This window comes from Phyllostomus hastatus, unplaced genomic scaffold (assembly GCF_019186645.2).
Source record: "Phyllostomus hastatus isolate PE091 unplaced genomic scaffold, TTU_PhHast_1.1 phas_scaffold_1674, whole genome shotgun sequence".
In the NCBI taxonomy this organism is placed as follows: Eukaryota; Metazoa; Chordata; class Mammalia; order Chiroptera; family Phyllostomidae; genus Phyllostomus; species Phyllostomus hastatus.
This window is the reverse complement of record NW_025334011.1, coordinates 26,574,800-26,596,878: the sequence shown is the minus strand read 5'-3', so window position 1 is coordinate 26,596,878 and position 22,079 is coordinate 26,574,800. Positions and strand designations below refer to the sequence as shown.

The 22,079-nt window shown below is 40.5% G+C and overlaps 1 protein-coding gene across 9 annotated transcripts in view; it reads left to right on the top strand.

Annotated features, from left to right (window-relative positions):
• The window catches only part of SFMBT2 (Scm like with four mbt domains 2), a 220,977-nt gene that overhangs the window by 145,813 nt on the left and 53,085 nt on the right, over positions 1–22,079 (top strand). For all 9 annotated transcript variants that reach the window (XM_045858039.1, XM_045858046.1, XM_045858038.1 and 6 more), the window contains 2 exons: positions 6,248–6,330; positions 12,392–12,518. In XM_045858039.1, coding sequence (XP_045713995.1) covers positions 6,248–6,330; positions 12,392–12,518 — 210 coding nt within the window. The remainder of the gene's footprint in view (positions 1–6,247; positions 6,331–12,391; positions 12,519–22,079) is intronic.

Genomic DNA, 22,079 nt, shown 5'->3' with positions numbered 1-22,079 from the left:
GGATTTACTTAAATGTGGAACTGCTGGCATTCCCTAGATGTTGCCAAATGCCCACCACGTTGTACTAGTTTATATTTTGACAGTAGGGTTTGAGCATTCCCATTCTGCATTATCTTGACTGCTGTGCAACACTCTCAAACTTGTTGGACACTGCCACTCTGATGGGAGTGAAGTGGGTCTCGCCGTTTCACTTGGGAGCCGTGACTGCTAGCACCATTGAGCAGGTCATTGCATGCTTGTTAGCAACTTGCATTTCCTCTGAGTTGTCAATTATATTTTTTGCTATTTTAAAAAATTATATAAGTATTTACATAGGCTAATGTGACTTCTCTCTCAACAATGCACTTCGCAAATACAATAGTCTAGCCTGTGGCTTGTCTTTTTTCCTTTTTCATTGGTGTTTTATGTTCTGTTGAAACATTAAATTATAATTTAATTATATATTATAATATAGTCAGAATCCATCCTTCTTTATGAATTGTTTGCATGTCTTTTTAAAAAAAGTTAATTGTTGTTTGCATGTCTTTAGATAGTCATCCCACTGATGTTCTTCCGTATTTTCCTTAAAAGCCTTGCAGTTTTGTTTTTCATGTTTAGCTGTTAATACTTGAAATGTTTCTATGCCCTGAGGTCAGAAAATTTTAATTTTAATTTTAATTTTTTTGCTTGAATTGAATTGGATTTTCAGATTTACCAGTTGTCTCAGTATCACTGGCTGAACAGTCTACTGTGTCTTCCCTGGTTCACGGCCCCCCAGGGGCCCACGTCCAGCCCCTTTACATGCGTAAACCTTGTCTTGTGCTCAGTCAGTCTGCCTCGTCTGTCTGTCTGTCCATCCCTGTGCCAATGCCTCACTTTTAAAAAATGATTTTACTTTATAATAAGTTTTGATAACTATTAGGTGAATCCCTCTACTTTTTCTTCCTTTCCAAGTTGTCTTGGTTATCACTGTGCATGAATTGGACAATCTGTATGGCTCTAAAAGAGGTCCATTGGATTTTAATTGACATTGGATTTATAGGTCAATTTAGAAAAACTGATATTTTGTTAGCTTTCTAATTTGCTGTCTTTTGCTAGAATTCTTCTGTTGCAGTTGGCGGTCCCTCTTCCTGGCACACCCTTCCCCCGGGTGGCCATGCAGTCTGCTTCCACGACACCTGCTGTTCACCAACTCGTTAAGGCCGTCCTCCGTGCAGCCCTCCTGTCCCTCATCCGCTTCCTCTCCACGGCGCGTGTGATCCCCTGACTTTTTGTATTTGTGTTATTATCTGTCTCCTCTCACTGAAATGTAAGCTCTGTGAAAGTTAGGGTTTTTGTTGGTTTTGTTCACTTCTGTATCTCCAGTATCAGGGCCCTCCTCAACATACAGCATGCACTTACTAAATATTTCCAAATGAACATGTAAATGAACAAATGGCTAGGTTAGAGAAGCAGATACCTTCTTAAAAATTTAGACACATGTTGCCAGATTGGTGTCTGCTGTGGTTTTCTCAGGTACATGACAACCAGCCATGTGTAAAAGTATCTGCTCCCTGCAGTCATCACAGCGGTGGGGTCACATTGGTTCTCATTTTACCAGTCAAGGAGATGGCAAGCATGGTACTTTTCTGCTGTTTTTGTTTTTTATTTAGACTGTACCTTTTTTTTTATATCCACCCGGCATAGAAGAGCAGCTCCTTAACTCCCGTGGTCTCTTTCATGAGAGAGGGAAATATTTTTTCCATCCCAAGTCACTGGCAAGGGTCCTGCGCACCAAGATTGTCTCGGGGTGGTGGAGCTCATTTCCTGGCAGTGAGCGGGGAGCTGACTCACGAGAGGAGCCAGGTGCAGTCAGGAATCCGTGAGCACACCAGGGGTGGGAGGAGAGCTATGGGGAGGCAATCCTGGTGTTTTCCCTGGGATGAATTGATCCTTGATGGATTGACTAGTGCCTTGATTGTATTTTAAAATAGAGCAAAGATGTTATGCTTTCAAATAATTTTTATTATTGAAATAAAACATGATCATTAATGAAAGCTTGCAAAATGCAAATAAGTAGAGGAAAAAAGTATCTAGGAGTCCTACCTCCCAGATAATAATTTTGATATTTACTGTTAAGTTTTTGTTACATTGCCTCTGGCCTTTTTCTTTGCATATTTTCAATATAAAATTGATAATGCTGCACTTGCTTATACCACAAAGATTGGTGTAAGCAAGTGCAGCACACCACACTTGCTTGGTGTACTGCATCTAACAGGGCTGTCCAACTCACAGTTCTTGGGCTGCATGCGGCCCAGGATAGCGATGAGTACAGCCCAACACAAAATCATAAGTTTACTTAAAACCTTTTCTTTTGCTCATCAGTTTTCATTAGTGTTTGTGTATTTAATGTGTGACCCAAGACAACTCTTCTTTCAGTGTGGCCCAGAGACACCAAAAGGTTGGAGGTACCTGAAAATAATAGCAATCATCTTTCATGATCTTTAAAAACCAGATGCAATTTCATATCTGTATGACTTTTCATGGGCTTGAATAAGTTTTATATAATTTGCTATATTTGGAGACATAGTGGCCCCCATATTATCAATAATAATGTTGTTGCATCTTAATATATAACACTTTTTTTGGTCTTCAGGGTTGTTTTTATGTGATAAATTCCTAGAAATGAAATTGTGTCAAAGTCCATGAACATTTTAACTGCCAAATTGTTTTTTTAAAAGAATTGTCTACTAACACTGCCAATAGCAATGTTTGGAAGTAGAGCTGTTTTATGTCAATTAATTTGTGTCACATGGATATGGGTCATCGACCTGTTCCTTTCTGGACCTGTAACAGTTGGAACTTTATTCAGAATAAATACTAATAAAAGCTGAAATAAGTCTAGTGGTAGTGGCTCAACAGTCTCCTATGGCAGCTTGTTGCAAATTTTAATAGCCCAAGGGGGGTTGATTTTCTTTTATTTTCTTTTCCCCTCTGCTATTTCCCTCTCTTCCAGGTTTAAAACATATTTTCCTGACTGCAGTTAAGCCTTAGAACTCCTTGTTCTGTCTTTGTTGATTAATGAATATAATTGACCCCTGTTGTCTCTATTATACAAGGCACAGCAATTTGTTTTTATGTAGCCGTTATTTTCTGAGCTGTCACAAAACTGCCTTACAAAGAGAGCTCATTATCAGCATGAAGGAAAAGAATTTTAAGTGAATAAAGGTCCCTAGGAGAAGGAGGAGGAAGAAAAGTCTTGGCTGTTCAAATGTTCAGGGGAAGGAGAGAGTTCTAGGGGCAGAATAATTAGTTGTTGCCAGCGTACTCAGCAAGACTCGGTTGTCTCTTGGAATAATTAGATTAAAAATGGCTTCCCATAGAGAGTCTTGAAAACTGGATAGACAGGACTGAATGTTAGTCCAAGAAACTGTGGAGCATGACATTTTATGGAGTGGGTCGAAGCCCTTTGGAGGTTGGTGATTATGGACTTGATAATAGAAAACCCTGCTGAATGCCTGTCTATAGAAGTAGAGGGGACTTCTAAGTTGAAAAGTTTTATCTGAACAAACATTGACCATAAAGAACCTAAATTTCATATTAGAACATAGTTTACTATTCATTGGTCATTTTTTCCCCTTATTTTTTCCCTTCCCCCATGATGTGGATAATATTTTCTCACAAAATTAACTAAGGAAGTAGTGGAGGTCTAGGCAAGAGATACGGAACAGGGGGAGACCTTGATTAACTGTGGGCTGGCGACACCCCTAACCAAATAGGGTCCTTCTTTTGCAGCGAGCCATCTTGCCTTCAGCTGTTTAATCAAGAGCTCGACTAGGGATTTCTTGTTACATAACCTCTGTCGACCCTTTCACACTTTTTTCATAGGAGGAGAAAAGGCCATTAACCACAGGGGAAAGGGAAGAATCCTAAGCAGCAGCAGTACACTATTAGTGATGGCTGCTCTGAATCATGGAGCGCAGCAGCCAGAGGAGACTTGAAAGATCTTGTTTTGTGAATTAGTAGATAAAGTCTGTTGCACAGAAGACTTTTGCCTTATTCCATCTAGTTCCTAGTAGAACTGGGTCTAAAATCAGTCCCACCTTGAGGTTCAGTACGCTTTGTACTGTTAGATAACTTCTCTCCAGTTTTAGGTGTCTTTTGGTGGATTCTCCTATTCTTATACATTAATGTGAGTATTTGATCCCAAACAGTTTCAGACAGACTAATTCTCTTAAAGTGGCAAGTTATAGTAATTGCACAGAAACTTGCACTACCTCATTTAAAACACATTTTGTTTTACTTTATGAATATTCGGGAGAAAGTTGGTTTGGTTCCTTCCAGAAACCTCTGATGCAAGAGCATCCGGCTGGAGGGACAGCTCTGGAGAGAGCGGTGTTGCAAGGCAGGCGGGGAGGTAGAAGATGTACAAGACCTCTTCAGAACCAGCTTGAAAGAGTACATAGCATCTCACAACTCTGAGACTTCTTATCTCCTTTCTGGAAAGAAGTGGGGAACTGCCAGTCTTTATAGAATGAGACGGGTATCTTACGCAGAAGGGATTACCTGTGCTGCTGATGGGTGGCAGGGGATGGGAGGATCAAGGCTCAGTCCCTGGACCAGAGGAGGACAGCTGCTTTCTTGAATAATACCCCGCTCTAAAGAAGAGTTGGTTAAATTGAGCTTACTTAATGAAAAGAATATTGTTTTGTGCTTGTGAGTACAGATGGAGGTAGAAGGCAACCAGTGTCTTGAGTTTCTTTAATAAAGAATTTCTGTAGTTACTCTGCAACTTTGGGATTTAGTGACTAGAGTCCCCATGTGAACTGAATTTGAGGGTGTAGGGTTATGGACAATGCGGAGGAAAAGAAATTTCTCCAGTTTCTTTGGCATCAAAAATATAGTTGCATGTATGTTCAATAACCCAAACAATAAAGAGAGAGCACTAAGTGAAGAGTATAGTGACATTTGTTACAGTGTCAATGAATCCTAATAGCCACTGTATTTTTCATTTCCATCACCATCCTTTTTTCACAGAAAACACAAATACTCATATAATGTATTTTCCTGTCTAGTTAAGCCATATACCCTATGTTGTTCTAACAATTTAGAACTGTTTTCTTCTCTCACCTTCTCCCGTGTCTTGTAGTTATGATGGATATATATTGCATAATTGCACCTTCCCTCTCAAATGAAATGAATAAAGATAGGAAAAACCCATTTTGGTAAGATCTGTATTTAATTAAATTTAGTATACAAGGTCTGCCCAGAAGGCATCCAGCCATGTAATATGAAAAATAGAGACATGTACTGAAGAAGATACAAGATAAAAAAACATTGTACACAGGACAATGATGCCTCAGTCCACCTCAAAGTAGACACCTTGTCACCTCACACAGTTCTCTCAGTCACCATCAGCTGCCCCATCGTATTTTCCTGAATCTTATCAATGGTCTAGAATCTCTTCCTTTTTGAAGGTGACTTTAGTTTTGGGAAAAGCCAGAAGTCACAGAGTACCAAATCTGGGCGGTAAGGGGGCCGAGTCACCTAGGTGATTCACTGTTTCACAAAAAAACTCTGCACGAGACATGATGCGTGAGTGGGCATGTTGTTGTGATGAAGCTGCCAATCTTCAGTTGTCCATAGCTGTGGCCTTCTGAATCATCCAGACATTTTCCTCAGAGGAATGTTCAAGCTTAATGCAAAATTTCATGCAGATTCATTGCTCTACTTAGTCATTTTGAATGTGACGGCCCCACAGTACACATGCTCACACTCAGTGGCATCTACCACCTCCACTGACTAGTACAGTGAAATTGTCATTGTTCACACATGTGCATTCCAGTCCATTCTCCTTGACTGCCAGGTTACATTGATGTCATGCAAACCATTCTCATTACATTAACATTGGCTGGACTTTTCCCAGAGAGACCTCATATATGAATAACTGTTTCTTAAACCCCTCCCTCAGTATCTTCTGTTCTTCCCCAAAGCAGATCTACCCACTGTCGTGCACTGATGTGGGTAAATTCCACCTTCTTCCCTGATTTTGGGCACCATGTTATGATAATAGGGTATACCTTATCTGTATGTAGTACTTCACATTTTTCAAAATATTTTGTTTGACCCTCATAAAATCTGATGTGCTCTCAGGCTTAAGAAAAGGCTTTACCTTTTGGGGGCTTATCCTTGCACCCCTTATTATTTTCATTAGTGACACATCATAAAGCTGTTCATTTCTCTGAGGTTTAGCTTGACTCACGCTCTGTCACTGTTCTTTCCCGCACAGGGTGCTCTGGCCAGGACTTTGACTGGGCAGATTATCACAAGCAGCATGGAACAGAAGAAGCCCCTCCGTTCTGCTTCAAAAATGTAAGACACTCGTTTCTTGTTATTTCTTTTATCATAGATGTTGCTTACTATAAATGTTACCAATTGTTTTCTATTTATTGAGCAAGATTAGAATGCTGGTTTGTTCTGTAGGACCCTAAAATTTTCGTAGTTTTTGAAAAGTTCTCCTTTCAAGTTTGTATATTAGAGTAATTCTGAGATGTTGTAACAAACTGATTACTGAATGTATAATGTGGCTTGAACATGTTATAAATGTGCTTCTCACTTAGGGAAGGAAGGGCCCAGGATGTTTCTGACTATCGGGTGGCTCATTGTGATGAGCCTTAGGCTAGATATGTTTTGGTGAACAGATAGGGAAAGAAATCCAGGAGAAGATAGTCTTAGTTCTAAGCACTGTAGCTGGTATTGATTGACACATACTGTTCTGCTCACTTTTCATTGGTGAGAATGATTCCCTACCCCAGGTCATGAGTGAGGCGTGGGCGTGTCCTGGCTGGCCTGCTGGTCCTCAGCATAATTTCATGCTGTGGAAGAAGGAGGATAAACTTTGGTGAACAGTTAGCCTCCTGTGCCACCAATAGTTATGCACTTGCTGTGGAGTGTGATATTGATAAGAATAGTCTTAAAATATTTATTTTTACTTTTTTGTCTTGGATTATTTTAGTGGGATGCTAGTCCAACAATTTTGTACTTTCCTTTGCTTATTTTAAGCCTCTACCTTGTTCAAATAGACCTTACTGACATAGTAATAGGATTTTTGTGACAAATAAAATAGCAACGCGTGTGTGTATGTTTGTATGTGTGTGTACTTGTTTAGTTGTAGGAGTTCATTGTATTAAGTAGTTCATAAATTATTCATTTAAACTTCATCAACCCTAGGAACTATGAAAAGGGACTGAGATTATTATCTCTGATTTAAGAATGAGGCATTAATGTATAGCCTAGTGTGTTGAACATGCATTTAGTCGTGATAGGTTGATAGGTAATCTTTATGCCAAGACAAAAGTCTTCCAGTTGGGGATTGCTAATACTACTATTCAAAGCTCTCTCAAATCAAAGAGTTGTTTTCTAGACATGGGTTCCTGTTGCTGCTGATTCATTGCAACCCCACCTATAATTTGTTCTGCAGGGTAACAGAATATGAGAACTGAGAGGAGGAAAGGGTTGACTTCATAGAGAGAAACTCAATACTGAACATAAGTTAAAAATGGATTTTGAAGAATTAAGTAGGTTGATTACTAGGTCAACTTGTACTCCTAAATACAGAAACAAATCAGTGGCAGAGTGGAAATCAAAGCTTTGTAACTGATGAAATGAACTTTCTGCTTGGATGGCATTGCCTTTGCACAAAGGCAGCTCTTCTGTGGCTTTGAAAGAACTGTATGGCGAGAGTTTAGGTGGTATGAAGGGGGCAGCTGTGTAACTGTACCATCGTGGGGATATCAGCTGCTTACCACTGAAAGCATATCAAGTGCAGTGCAGTCTTATTAAACTTTTTACCCTGTTGAAATCACTTGTGACAGAATCTCCTGGCCTTATGGCCTTTCATTTTGGATCATAGGAACACTTCATCACTTCCCCAAGCCCCTTTACTTTGTGTTTTCTACTTGACAAGAAGAAAAATCTTCCCCTGATTCTTTAACTTTGGAGAGAAAACTCTCATATCTCCCCTAGTTCTGTATTTAAGGACGTGTTTCTTCTGTGATAGCATAGTTCCACCAAAGCATCTTTTTAGCTGACTGCTGCTCCCATTCAGCCAGCTGTTGTCAAAATGGATTTTATTTTAACAGTGGAGTAAGTAGCCATATCCCCAGGTGACCTCTGAGCTTCTAGGATTTAACTACCTAGATTAAATCTGTTCTGATAAATACACTGGCGTATTCATTAGGGATGCACTTGTTACAGATGTGCCCCTCTTTGTTTCTGGCTTTTTGTTTATTTAATCGACAGGATTGTTATCTGCCTGTTGACGTATGCATTGCATCATTGATACTTTGCTGAATTTTATTAGCTTGCTACAGTGTTCTTTAATGGAATGCTTATTATGAATTCTTTTTTAATCACCAATCTTGTGTGTACCACAGGAGAGGTAGTTTGGAAGTGGATGCATGGAAGACATTTCCCTGAGGATGTTTAACAACCACAGGCAGTTCTGAAATAGATTGACACAGCCAAATGCTTAGTAAAATAAACTCACAGGTAACAGTGTTGCCATTGATCCTTTATAAATTACCCCCGAGCAGTAAGTGGAAACTAAAATAGGTCATGTGGTTGTAGCTTTCCCTTATTATAATAGGATAAAATGCGTTATAACTTACTTGGAGGCTTTTCAGGCAGCCTGTTGAGCTGTATTATCAGAAAGAAGCTCAGTACATAATATGTGTGGATATGTTTAGATGACGTGCAGGAAAGTGGCCCACCTGGAGGAGCTTTCATTCCTGTTTCCAAAGAAACATAAAGGAACAGAGCAAATTGATTTCTCAGTGTACATTGGATAATTCTGTTCTGTTACATAGAGATAGACTTTCATTTGAACCTAATGTATATAAAAAGATATGTAAGTGTGAATTACCTTGGTTTCCTTCCATGAGTAACAAAGAGATATAATCTATTACTTATAGGCACTTATCTCTGTCTATATATTTCAAAATAGATATATTTATATTGTATTGTAATGTCTGGTTAAAATTTACAGTAGTGGGTAATTTGGAAATTTTTATATTTACTTAGGAGGAAGTGTTGCTTTCAGTAATGGCTAAGCTCATAGGGAAGTGACCCTCCCACAGATGGCAACTAAATACCGGACATAATAAAAACACCTCCCTGAGGGATGTGGAGAGTAAACCAAAGCAGGCAGATGCCAGAGGGAGCAGGAGTGTGGAAGAAAGGAAGACCATGGGGGGATCATCGTCAAATTTTTAGACAAGTGGACTGAAGTTAGCCACAGTTGACAACTTGCAGGATGACTAAAACACTGATATAAAATCTATGATCTTTCTGGGCATATGACCTGATAGCCGAATTTGGGCAACCACAACTACTGGAAAGTGAGGGAAGTCACAGACAGGGAAAAGCCAGGAGGGGGAACCACGAATTCTGTGCATAAACTCTGCTTAAATCTCTGGCTGATCCCTGGACCGCGTATTTGACAGGCAAACTCCACGCAACCTAGTAGCTAAGGATGAAAGAACAGAACTAAGGTTTATGCTGCTTCTCAACAGATAAGAGTGTATAGTTTGAGTCCAATGAAGTTCATTGCTTGCTAAAACAGAAGAATCAACACTCTTAGGAGGGATATAATACAATCTAGATTTTCTATGATGTAACATTTAAAATATCCAGATTTCAATCTATTGTTGATCAGCACATGAAGAAATAGGAAACTCAGACTCCTTCTCAGTGGAAGAGATAATCAGCAGAGACCAAACCCAAGATGACCCAGATATTGGTAGTAGACAAGTATTTTAAAGCCCCTGTTATAACTAAGCTCACTAGTAGAAAGCACTGGTCACCAAAGTGTGGCTCTAAGGCAAGCTCCTCCAGCATCACCTGAGGACTTGTTGGAAATACTGATTCTCTGATTCTTTGGCCTCACTTTAAATAAAATGAATCACAAACTTTGGGAGGCAGCCTAGCAGTCTGTTTTTAACAGGCTTTCCAAATGATTTTGATGTACTCTAAAATTTTAGAAACATTCATATAAAGGAAGAGATTCTGCCAATGAATGAAAAGATAGGAAGTGCCAGAATAGAAGTAGAAATACAAAAAAAGAGAAATTCTAAACCTGACAAATACAAATACAATATATGAAATAAGTAAATTTATTGGAAGGGCTTAATAGCAGAATAGGGATGAGAGAGGAAAGAGTTTATAAAATTGAAGATAGAAATTGTTGTATGTGAAGAACAGAGAAAAAAATGGCAGGTGGTTGGGAGGAGATGAAGAGAATCTTGGAGATCTGAGGGGCAATCTCGTGTGTCATCAGAGACTCAGAAGAAGTGGGCACAGAGTGTGTGGAAGGAAAAAATGCATGAAGGAGTAATGGTCCCCAATTAAACAAAGTAGCTGAAAGATCTGAATTTACAGGTTCAGGAATCTCAGGGAGTCCCAGGCAGCATAAATACAAAGAAACCCAACATAGTCAAATCACTGAAATGCAGACATGGAGAGAAAAATCTTGAAAACATCCAGAAAAAAAATGATACATTTCAAATAGAGGAATAACAGTTTGAATAATAACAAACTCCTCATCAGAATCAATGGAGGCCAAAAAACAGTGAACCAACTTCTTTAGAGTACTACAAAGAAAACAAAACTTAATTCTTTATTCAGTAAAAACATATTTCAAGAATGAAGGTAAAAATAGACACTTCACCAAAAAAGACTTATAAATGACAAATGTGAAAAATTGCTTAATGTCATTAGCCATAGGGAAAATGCAAGTTTAAACCACTTACCTATAAGAATGGCTAAAATTTGAAAACTGGCAATATCAATTGGTGAGGATGTTTAGCAACTGGAACCCTATACACTGCTGATGGGAATGCAAAATGATATATTAGAAAATAATTTAGCAGTTGTTTTAGAAACATACTTTTACCATGTGGTCCAGCACTTCTCTTTTTAGAGAAATAAAACAGTTACAAGCTATAAATAAAACAGTTATAGGCTGAGTTGTGTCCCTCCAAAATTCATGTTTTAAGGTCCTAACCTCAAGAACCTCTGAATGTGGCTGTATTTGGAATTAGAGTCTTTAAACAGGTAATTAAGGTAAAATGAGATCGTATGGGTGGGCCTTAGTCCAGTGTGACTGGTGTCCCTGTAAGAAGAAGAGATAGAAATACACACCACATACACGGAGGAGAAGGCATGTAGAGGCACAAGGAGAAGACAGCCGTGTACAAACCAAGGAGAGAGGCCTCAGAAGACACTGGATCTGCGGACACTCTCATCTCAGACTTCCAACCTCCAGAGCTGCGAGACATTTCTCTTGTTTAAGCCACCTAGTCTGGCAGCTGGCGCTGACTAATGTGTTTATGTTCGTACAAAAACTTGTGCTTAAGTGTTTATGATGACTTTGTTCAGAGTCACCAAAAATTGGAAACAATCCAAATGTCCTTCAACTGGTAAACAGAGGGACAGACTGTGGTACATCTACATAAACTACTCAACAGTATAACAGAATGAACTACTGACTCGTCATGCACGAGCATGGATGATGCTCAAATACAGTTTGCTTAGGGAAAGAAGCCAGACTTGCAGGCTCCATAGTATATCATTCCTTCTATATGGCATATGGAAAAGGTGGGAGTAGAGGCACAGAAAACAGATCAGTGGTCCAGGAACTGGGAGCCTGAGAGGAGTTGATTACCGAGAGGCCAGTGTAAGGGTGTTTTGGAGGTGAAGGGACTGCTCTGTATCTTGACTGTGGTTATGGCCATACGGCTGTAGGCATTTATCTAACAGCCTTACCCTCATGGACCAGTGTACAAAGAGTGAATTTTCCTATATGTAAATTTTTTAAATGTGAATTTAGAAAGTAAATACACATAAGCAAGAAGCAGAAAGATAAAATGAAGATCATTTCAGAGAGAGGAATTCCTCACCAGTACACCTGTGCTAAAAGAAATGCTAACGGATATTCTTCAGGCCAAAGGAAGATGATCCCAGGCAGAGACTCGATCTCTCTCCTTTCACGCCCCCAGATATGCCCAGATCTGATGTGGGTGAGGAATACAGAGAAGTAGAAGAAATTATGTGTGTCTCAGTGATTCAGTAGAAGTGAGCATGCATATGGGACTGGAAACAGAGAATGTGTTCATCCTCTCATTCAACACATGTTATTAGGCACCTGCTGTATGCCAAGCAGAGTTCTAATTTCTGGGATACACATGGAGAAGGCATGGTTCTTTCCTCGTAAGTGGCGGGAAGGACAAACATGTGAACAACCTGTTTGTCTTATGAATAAGGTCTGTGTGCGTGGGTGTGCATGTGCACTTCTGCCGCATCAGCTGGCCGGCCTTGCTGCTGCGCACTATCTCGTTGTGGGATCTACTGGCTCAGCGCCGGCTCTCTCTTTCAGACATCATTCAGTCGGGGTTTCACAAAGAACATGAAGCTGGAAGCCGTAAACCCCAGGAATCCAAGAGAACTCTGTGTGGCCTCTGTTGTGAGGGTGAAGGGGAGGCTGATGTGGCTTCACCTGGAAGGTAAGTGTAGTTTATAATCATTCTGGAGAATTTAGGGTCCAGAAATGACAGAGTGCTGAAGTCTCCAGCACTTCTTGGAAGTGCCCTTTTCATGTGTTTCTTTTATTTAAACAGATCTTAAATTATTCAGTGTTCTTAAATAAGTGAAACTAATCAAACACAAATCCGTATGGAGGCTCACATTTTAATTTAAGAATTTCATGAAATGAGATGCTGGAGTAATAATTTTGTTTTGAACACAGTGGTTTTTTACATCTCTGATTATAAAAGCTAATTTCACAAATTAATGAGTCACTAAAACTAGTATTTGAGGTCTTGGTTCTTATGAGGATAGAACTGTGTATTTTAATGTGAATAATACCCTTCTTTGGTTCCTTCCATAGATGTTTAATTTTTCCTTAAAAGAGTAACTGGAGATGATTTTCTCCCCGAACATACAAGGGTGGGCCAAAGGAGTTTTAAAATTGTGATACAAATATATAATACAATGATTAATAAATAATAATACAAGAATAAAGTCCATGTGGCACTTAGACCCGTAAACCTACTTTTGCCCACCTCTGTATAATCAGGAATTAGGTTTGTTTGTTTAATGGTGTTTAAACTGTTCTTTATAGCTACATTTTTATTTACAGTTGTACAGATAATTCACAGAACAGTGTGTTTGTAAGTAAAATCTTGATCAGATTTTGGATTTAGATAGAAGAGTATATTTTCTAGATGTTATATTTTCAATGAAAAAAATTGAAATGGATTGGATCTTTAAGATTTTCCCATCTTTCTGTGATTTAAAATACTTTGCTTCTTTTTTGTTTGTTTTTCTGTTTCATAGCACTCAATAGTTATTACAAGTGTATATGGAAAAAGCAATAAGACTACATATGAATAATAAGGTTACATTAGCTTTCCTGGTCTGTATTTTGAATCTTACAGCATATTCATACTACCATTGGAATAGAAAGTTTGAGAGGTCATAGAATTTCTGCTAATATCTTTATCTTTATTTCATCAGTAAATAGGTCAAAAAGTATTGAAAGTTTTTAGCTACACCCAGCATCTCATCAATATTACCGTTCAAGAGACTGGGAAGGGTAGAGAGCAGTAATTTTAGCTGAACGTCATAAATGTTGTTAATTCCCAGAAAATGGTTTAAAACATTACTGTGGTTTAGGATTTCCAATTTTAAATAAGAGGGAATTCTCAAAAAGTTGATTGCTTAGTAGATTTTCAAGTAGAATGGCCTCTTGTTGGAATTAGCCAAAATGTAGATGCAGGCAGCATAATAGTGATGTTTCTGCAGCTACAGGAATAGAATGTGACCTCATTTTCTTCACTACACGTGAAGCTGAGCCGACTGCCCTGGGGGAAACAGGAGCTCTAGGACGACTTTGAATGCCTTAGTTGAACATGCCACCTAATACTATAAGCCAAATTTTAAGGTCGGAGTCTTGTTTGCATTATCAATTTGAAAACAAAAATGGTAAAGTTCAGAACCCATGTGTCATCCTTATTATTTAGCACATTCTGGTTAAAATTCTTTGGTAGTCAGAATTTATTTAACAGTTTGTACTTCCATAGTGCATCACAGAAGTTAATTACCTAATGCAGACAGCAGTAAGATTACCCCAATTTCTGTAGATAGAGAAACCATCTTAAGTCTTAAGATGTGCCTAGGGTTCGATTACATTGCTCTCGACAACTTTGTTGCTTAATTCACTAGACCCCACAGCTTCCCAGTTTGTAAAAGAGTGATGATTAACTTTGAGTGTTTCCTTAACATTTTTTGTCAGTCTTTTCTCCTTACTGCTGGTTTTCTAAAAGATTTTATTTATTTATTTTTAGAGAGAGGGGAAGGAAAGGAGAAACTGAGGGAGAGAAACATCAATGTGGTTGCCTCTCACACGTGCCCCCCCCACCCCAACCAGTGACATGGCCTGCAACCCAGGCATATGCCGTAGACTGGGAATTGAACTGGCAACCCTTTGGTTTGCAGGCCGTCACTCAATCCACTGAGCCACACCAGCCAGGGCCTTATTGCTGTTTTTCTTTGGATATAAATTTCTGGATTTATAGCAAAGAAATATGTCAGCTCATGCCAGCTCTTCTGCTCATTCTCCAGAGTGCTTTCATTCTGTAGTAATGGCAGTGAGTTTAGCATTAGGAAGAAGGTCAAAAAGTAAATTGTCCATTTCTCCAGACCTTACACAGCTGAAGAAAAGAAAATTAAATGATCTGTTGAATATTGTCTATCTGTAATTATTGGTCACAAATATGCATTTGTCTCATTCAATAAAGTAAAAGTCCACTCAGTCTCCTTGAACTGGCTTAAATTTTTTGGGGGGGTTTGTTTGTTTTGTTCTTGGCCCTTGTTTGAACATTTACCATTTGACATAATGGCAAGTTTACTGGCACTTCCTTCTCATTATTTCAGTTCTGTGTCTATGGTGTTGTCTTTCCTCAGTCCTGGGGATAAACTATTAGAGACTCACTATGGTCAGTTTGTGACTGTGAGAGTGTTTTTATGATGATGGTGATTCTGATTACAGACCATTTATTTGGCACTTAAATTTATGAAGTACTTCATAACAATTTATCAGTTATATTTGTGCATTAAATTGATTTGAAGTATTTTCAACTCATGGTTAATTGGCCACTTTCAGGTCATTAAAATGGTGATTTTTATTTAATATTTCACTTCTCTTGAAGTCAGATAGTCCTTTGAGTGTCCGAAGGAGCTGATGTTGAAAGGGGAGCAATGAATAAAATATATGAGATCAGTGTAATCTTATTTTAGGTGCATATTTGGATAGAATCTCAAGCTCTCTCAAGCTGCTGACAATGAGCAAGGGCGATTTATTAGGATGGGGCTTTGTGTTTTGGGAAGGATATTGTCATGTTTTTTCTTAAAATAATGTTCTCCTCTAGGTAATCTCTGTACCGTTATGAGCGAGCGTTATCCACATAATATAAATCGCCTTCAGTTTTAATACCTCCAGCATTGCGGCCACACAGTTTGCATTGTACAAAACAAGTCACTTCACATACATTTCAGATCATCTTCTTCAGGGGCAAATAGGGTTAGGGTGTTCTCTTCACCCTCACAGTGTGTGAACTCTCTGAGAGTTTAAATTTTTGCATTGCCTTCTTAGTTTCTCTTACGGTCATTATTATTAATATGATTTCTCATTTAGAAGAGATGTGATATGCTCCATATTCCTGAATATGAAGTATTTTTTCCTTGCAGCTGAGGCAGAAGTGTCTGGTATGTCATAAAAGGCATGATGACTAGCAGACTTCATTTCTGCTAAGTTACGTAGTTCTTTTCATTGTTGCCGCTACAGTAACCTTGGTAGACAGCTTTAGAACATGAGCACCAAAACCTGGTTTTGAAGTTGAGATCGCTGTCATGAATGAACACAAAGGGGATTCCCAGCAAGTGTTTTTGCACTGGGAACGTCGGGAGAGAAGGACGTCCCGAGGCGCTTGTTACCCAGTACTTTCAGTCCCAGTCTGTGTACCACGGTGTATGCACTTCAGTCTGTGTGTCTTTGTGTGCTGTGTAGTTCGGACAGTAGCTTTCTAGCATCCAGGAGTTGCATCCTCCCCTGTGAACTTCACATTCCACATTGACAAGCTTGGAATATCCAGGGCCCAGTTCGAATACGGCCCCTGGTTTCCATGAGGTGACAGCCATCATCAGCAACACGGGGACTCTTTAAGCCTGTGTGCCTTCTGTAGAATTTTGGTGTAGGTATTTAAACACAGGGTGCAGTGACAATTCAAGGACAGATATGCTCTCTCCTTTTTCCCTCTTAAGAAATGCATGCCCTTTGGAATTGTCCAGTGCCAGGGTTTTGATGTATCTGATTTTTTTTTTCTCAGCTTCTTGGCTGCGGTGAAATAGACCTTGGCGTGTGATCCTCTGCTGGTTCCCTTTTCTCCACGTCCTTTAAGACTGAAACACTGCACAGCACCTTGCAGGACACTTCCCTGACCAGGCCGGGCTGTCCTCACCCCCTCCACCTGCAACTGGCAGTGTCCTAACTCAGCTTACAACTGTGTTGTTAGGAGTGATGGTGGAAACGTTCAGGCCTTTTACTCTTGGTGCATGGCCTTTCACATAGTCCTATTTTATCCCTTGTTTTTTCCTTGTTCTCGGATGTCTCCTGGTGTTTCCAACTCTAAGTCACTCTGGTTCGTCTTTCCTAGAGGGCAAACCTCTAGCCATCAGCCCCGGGGGGCGGTGTGACCTGGCTGTGCAGAGTTGTCAGGGGATTGAGCGGTCCCCCTGCTCCTTAGACTTTCAGCTGGTGTTTTCTGTTTGGTTCCCCCACCCTTTGCCCCAATGCCACTGTCTTTCTTGGGTCCAGTGGCCTGAATTGGCTTGTTTCTTGCATTCCTTGTCTTCTGTACTTGGTTGACTCTCAACTATTTGATGATTTGATCAATGAATAAATGAGGTAATACACTAAGTATGGTTAATGGAGTTTTGTGCCTGAGCCCCTTGTGGCAAAATTGATTCCATTTCAGACATAGGAATGAGGGCCAGAACCAGGGTGGACATGGAAAAGTATTTTGATAGAGGACCTAGGTGGTTCCCATGTAGATATCCTGAAAAATGAAGTCTACTTTGAACCAGGTTATCTTATTAGAGCTAAGTAATGCCGGCATTCTTAGCATGGACTGCAGTCGCAGAACATTTTTTTTTACATTTTCTATAGGACATTTGAGATTCTGATGAAAGCTGTGAACACTCAGAAAAATGTACTTGCATGTGTATACAATTTTTGGTGCAATTTCAGATGATTCACGAGTCCCCTCAAAACAATTCTTGAATGGATCTCTGTGGAATTCATGGACCCCAGATCCAATCCCTGCAGGAGAGATTCTCAGGAGATGAATGGATTTTAGATCTGTGCTGTGCACCATGGTGGCTCCTAGTCACAAGTTGCTACATATCATTTTAAAGTAGTTAAAATTAGGTTACAATTTCGGTTCCTCAGTTGTACTCTGTGAAGTGAAGTGTTCAGTAGTCACGTGAGGCTTGTGGCTGCTATTTTGGACAGCCCAGACACGGAACATTTCCACCCACGCAGGAAGTTCTTTTGAACAGCACTGTTCTAGATGCTCGGATAGGTCAAAAGTAAGTTCTTTAGGTCTGCCTAGGCCCAGAACTCACATTTTCTTGGGATGCAGGGGCAGCAAAGTGCAGTTTACTCTGATAAGTAGATAAGTGCCAGGCTGTAAGTTTCAGCATTTAATAGTAAGATGAAATGAGCTTGGAGGACCCATAGAACTTAGAAACTGGAGGTATAATCCTTTCTGCCTTGGCGTCAGTCAAGAAAGCACAATAGATATTTCAAGCAGGAAAAGACTATGGCAGGAAACGAGGTGCCCAGACAGAGATCATGAGGCTGACACAGACTCTATTTTAAGGCCCCGGTGGAACCCCATGGGCAGGAAGCTGCAATCCGCGGCCTGCCACTGGCTCCTGTCCCGCTCACAACTGAGAAGCTTGTGGGGAAACGTTGGAGGTGCTCCAGCAGCCTCAGAGACCCTTGAAGTTTATGACTGGAAATGGACGTACCAAGTCCAGCTGCCGACACTCCATGACCTTGCTTGCCAGTAGTCATGACAGCAGGAAGGTGGTCTGTGCCCCTTTCTGTCCTTCAAAGCCCACAAGAGTAGATGCCAGCGATGGAACCGATTTTGAACTCTACTCTATCGTGGAAGGGAGTCTGGGAGTTTAATTTTCTAGATCTCCATCCCCTGCAGGCAGAGAGGAAGGGGGACTTGGTGCTGAGAGCCAATCGGCCATAATCAGTATTCCCTCATTCTACTTAATCTTAAAAGAAAACTTTGTTTTGTGGAAATCATATCTACAAGATCTCAGATTACATAATGAAGTGATGGAGGCTTATTCTTATTGGCAAGTTAGCTGATGAACATTAAGTTTCATCTTTAACATTAAGTACGAAACAAGACATGCCTTGTTAGCTCTGCTCTTATATTGGGTGCAGCAGTGGATGCAAGGGAGGCAATTTCTGTAACGACTTCATGCCCCTGACATGGCAGGTGTCATGCCTTTCCATTCCCAGTAATTCCCTTTCCTGGCCTCATTTTCCCTGCACATTCAGTTTTCTCTTCTCCTCTTGTGAGGAGGGTTAATACACATTTTCCATCTCTTGTTTTGGTTGTTTTTTGTTTTTTACGGAGGATGTTTTCTTTTTACGTATGTTTCCCTGTAATCATTGGTCATTCTCCTTCTCTGAGGTGGTTCTGTCCTGCTTCCTCTTTGCAGCTTTTGACCTACAGTGGTCCCTCCTTCATAGTCCTCCTCTCATGGTTTCCAGAATACTGGCTGGACAGGTTTCTCTTCCCCTCTGACTTTTCCTTAGATGAGGTTCCTGGTTTCACCTTTGCTCTGCTTTCCTCACACATTAAGGTCAGAATTCTTCAAAGTCCTTTTCTTCCCTGGTGCCCATACCATCTCGTCTTCCTTTGTGACTTCAAACAGCAATTCTGTGCTCACACATCCATATACCTGCCAGTCACAGCAAACAGTCACACCTCCCATTTCCATCTCCCTACAAAGCACATCCATGTGCACATCAGTATCTTCCCACCGGACCTCACTGTGTAACACCTGCATCTGCTCCCCTCCAGTTTTTGGTCTGACCTGATGGCACCATTACTTTGCCTAAATTAGAAATCACAAAGCCATCTGAGTTAGTGCTAGAATAACTCTTGTCTGTTTGCACCCCACAGCTCCCATGACCAGGTAGTCACTGCGGTAGCCCAGTGTCCCCTCCGCATCTCTCTCTCTTCTCACTGCCACACCCCAGTTTAGGTCTCCCTCCCTTACTCTTAGGATTTCAGGAGTCTCCTAACTGCTTTCCCCTACCTCTTCACATAGCTCTAAGAGGTGGCTGCTTTGTAAATACAGTCATTGCCTTCCTCCTAACAGGTGCGGAGTCTGTATTTCTTACAGAGCTAAGATTCAAGTTCTGCAACCCCCCCTGCAGTCTATGCACTGCTTCCTAGATGCTTCCTAGATGTTTGAGCATGAGTACTTTTTGAGTTTAAAATCCTTTTTCTTATTCGTACAGCTCTATACAATGTATATAATAATTGGTTCTACCTTATAAGATGGTTGTGGAGATTGGCTGAGAGAAGTAGTGTCTATAAAGTGCTCAGAGTTGTGTTTGGCACAGAATAGTCAGAATCCAGTAAGGGGAGGTGATGACAAGCAAAGAGAGAAGCAGCGCCTCTTCAGTGCAGCGTTACCTCCTCACATGGAGCCTGTGCTCCACCTGAATAGGCCACTCATGGTGTCTGAGAACATCCCGGTATTGCCAGCGGCGCTGAGAGTCATCGCACAGGGCTGTGCTCCCATCCTGGCCTGTCACACAGCGTGGTATTTGTACATGAGTTCATGCACGTGCAGCTCACTCAGTGCTTGTTGAATGCACATGAGGAATAAGTAAAATATGTTCCCGAATGAGAAAGCAATTTAGGATACAGCAACCCCTTAACAACTACTATTTCACAAACTGAATTTTGAAATCGTGAGGTATTTTATACTTGTAAGCTAGAATTTAAAAACTCCTTGGTCAATTGCCTTATATGCGTGGTTCAGTACCTTCCATATTATAATCAACAAGAATCCTACTAAAATTCAGATTCCTGGGGCTACCACAGACCCCAGTGCCTCCGAGTCCTGGAAGCAGGGCCTGGGGATCTGCATTTTAAAGTCTCCCTCCCCAGGTGATTTGTATGGACACTGGAGTTTGTAAAGGACTCAGAGATCAAATGGCCAGAGTGTGGCGTGGTTCAAAGAAATGTGTGTGAGTCAACCTGTTCTGTTTAGGAGACCAGGTGCAGAAAACTGCCCCTTAAGCCTTCCCATAATTTGTGAAAAAGTCAGGTGGTTAATAAGCATTTCTTTAGACCTGCAAAAATTAAACAAAGGAAAATGCAAATATGAAAATCATTACATTTCTAGTCAGTGTGGATGAATTTAAAATCTTTAAAAAGAGGCTATGGGCTGCAATGAGGTATTTTGGGGAGAAGCTGCTTCAGCAAATCAGGATACAGGAGCAATGTGTCCTGCACAGGGAAGGTGGCCAAGCAATGGGAGCCATCTGTGGAGCAAGCCTAATTACTCCCGAATTTGTTTTGTCCCAAAACCTGATGCTCAGCTAGCAGGTGCTTGGTGGCCAGGAACAAAACCGGCTCTGGCTGTCCCAGCAAAATGGGAATTTGGGAGGGAGGCTTTTTGATGGATGCTACAGGAGGCTTTGCAGCAGAAACCAAAGCAGAGTTTGAGCTTTCAAGCTGCCACTGTGCTGAATGTGACTTCTGACTGACCATGTTTCTGTTGAAGAGGTCTGAGCCCAACTCTGCCTGCAGAGAGAGGGTAGATCTGGCACCTTCTTCTTCTGCGGTAGGCAGCAATGGCTACCTCCTAGTGGAATTCTGCAGAAAGGATAGGGGGCCCTAAGAGGAATTAAAACTTGCTAAATAGACTAGAAACAACAAACTGAAGAAAGACAGAGACAGAGACAGAGACAGAGAAAGACAGAGAGAGAACTGTCCACCTCACATGCTTTTTAAGGCTCTAGAGCTAGATTGCCTGGGTTTAAATCCTGGATCTGCCACTTACTGGCTATTTGGTCTTTTTCTGTGCCTTCATTTACTCATCTGTAAAATGGGGGTGAAAATAGTCCCTGTCTCTGAGGATTAAACTCTTAGAAAAGTGACTGGCCTATATTAAGTGCTGTAAATATTTGCAACCTGTGAGTGTATATGTCTCTGTCTCCACACACACACACACACACACACACACACACACACACACACACGTGTAATCCCATTTCTGTGGTGTTTCTTTAATTTGTCTGTTTTCTATCATATCTGGATCTTGCTAGCCACAGTTCACCTCTTCTCTTTATTTCTTAGGAATTTAGCTCTGGAGCTAACAAAGGTGTACTATAAAATCTTATTCCTAGATGGGCATTTGTAGATGGAAGAAGTATGACAGGTGACCCACAAGATTCCCAGCATCCAATTCTTTGTTTTTTTAAATCTTTACCCAAGGATATGTTTATTGATTTTAGAGAGAGAACCAGGGAGACAGAAACAGAATGGTTGCCTCCTGTAAATGCCCAGATCAGGGATCTAGCCTGCAAGTCATTGGTGTACGGGACAACGCTTTAACCAGCTGAGCAATTCAGTCAGGGCTAGTGCTTTTCCTTTTAATCATACACTGAGCCCATCAGAATTAGGTGTGACCTTTAACTACATTAACGAGGGTGCTGAACAATGATAACTTGTTTCTTTTTAAAAAATATTTTTTGATTATGCTATTACAGTTGTCCTATTTTTCTCTCCCCTTTATTTCCCTCTACCCTGTACCCCCTCTCCCACCTTCATGCCCCACCTTAGTTCATGTCCATGGGTCATATATATAAGTTCTTTGGCTTCTACATTTCCCATACTATTCTTAACCTCCCCATCTATTTTGTACCTACCATTTATGTGTCTTCTTTCCTGTACCTT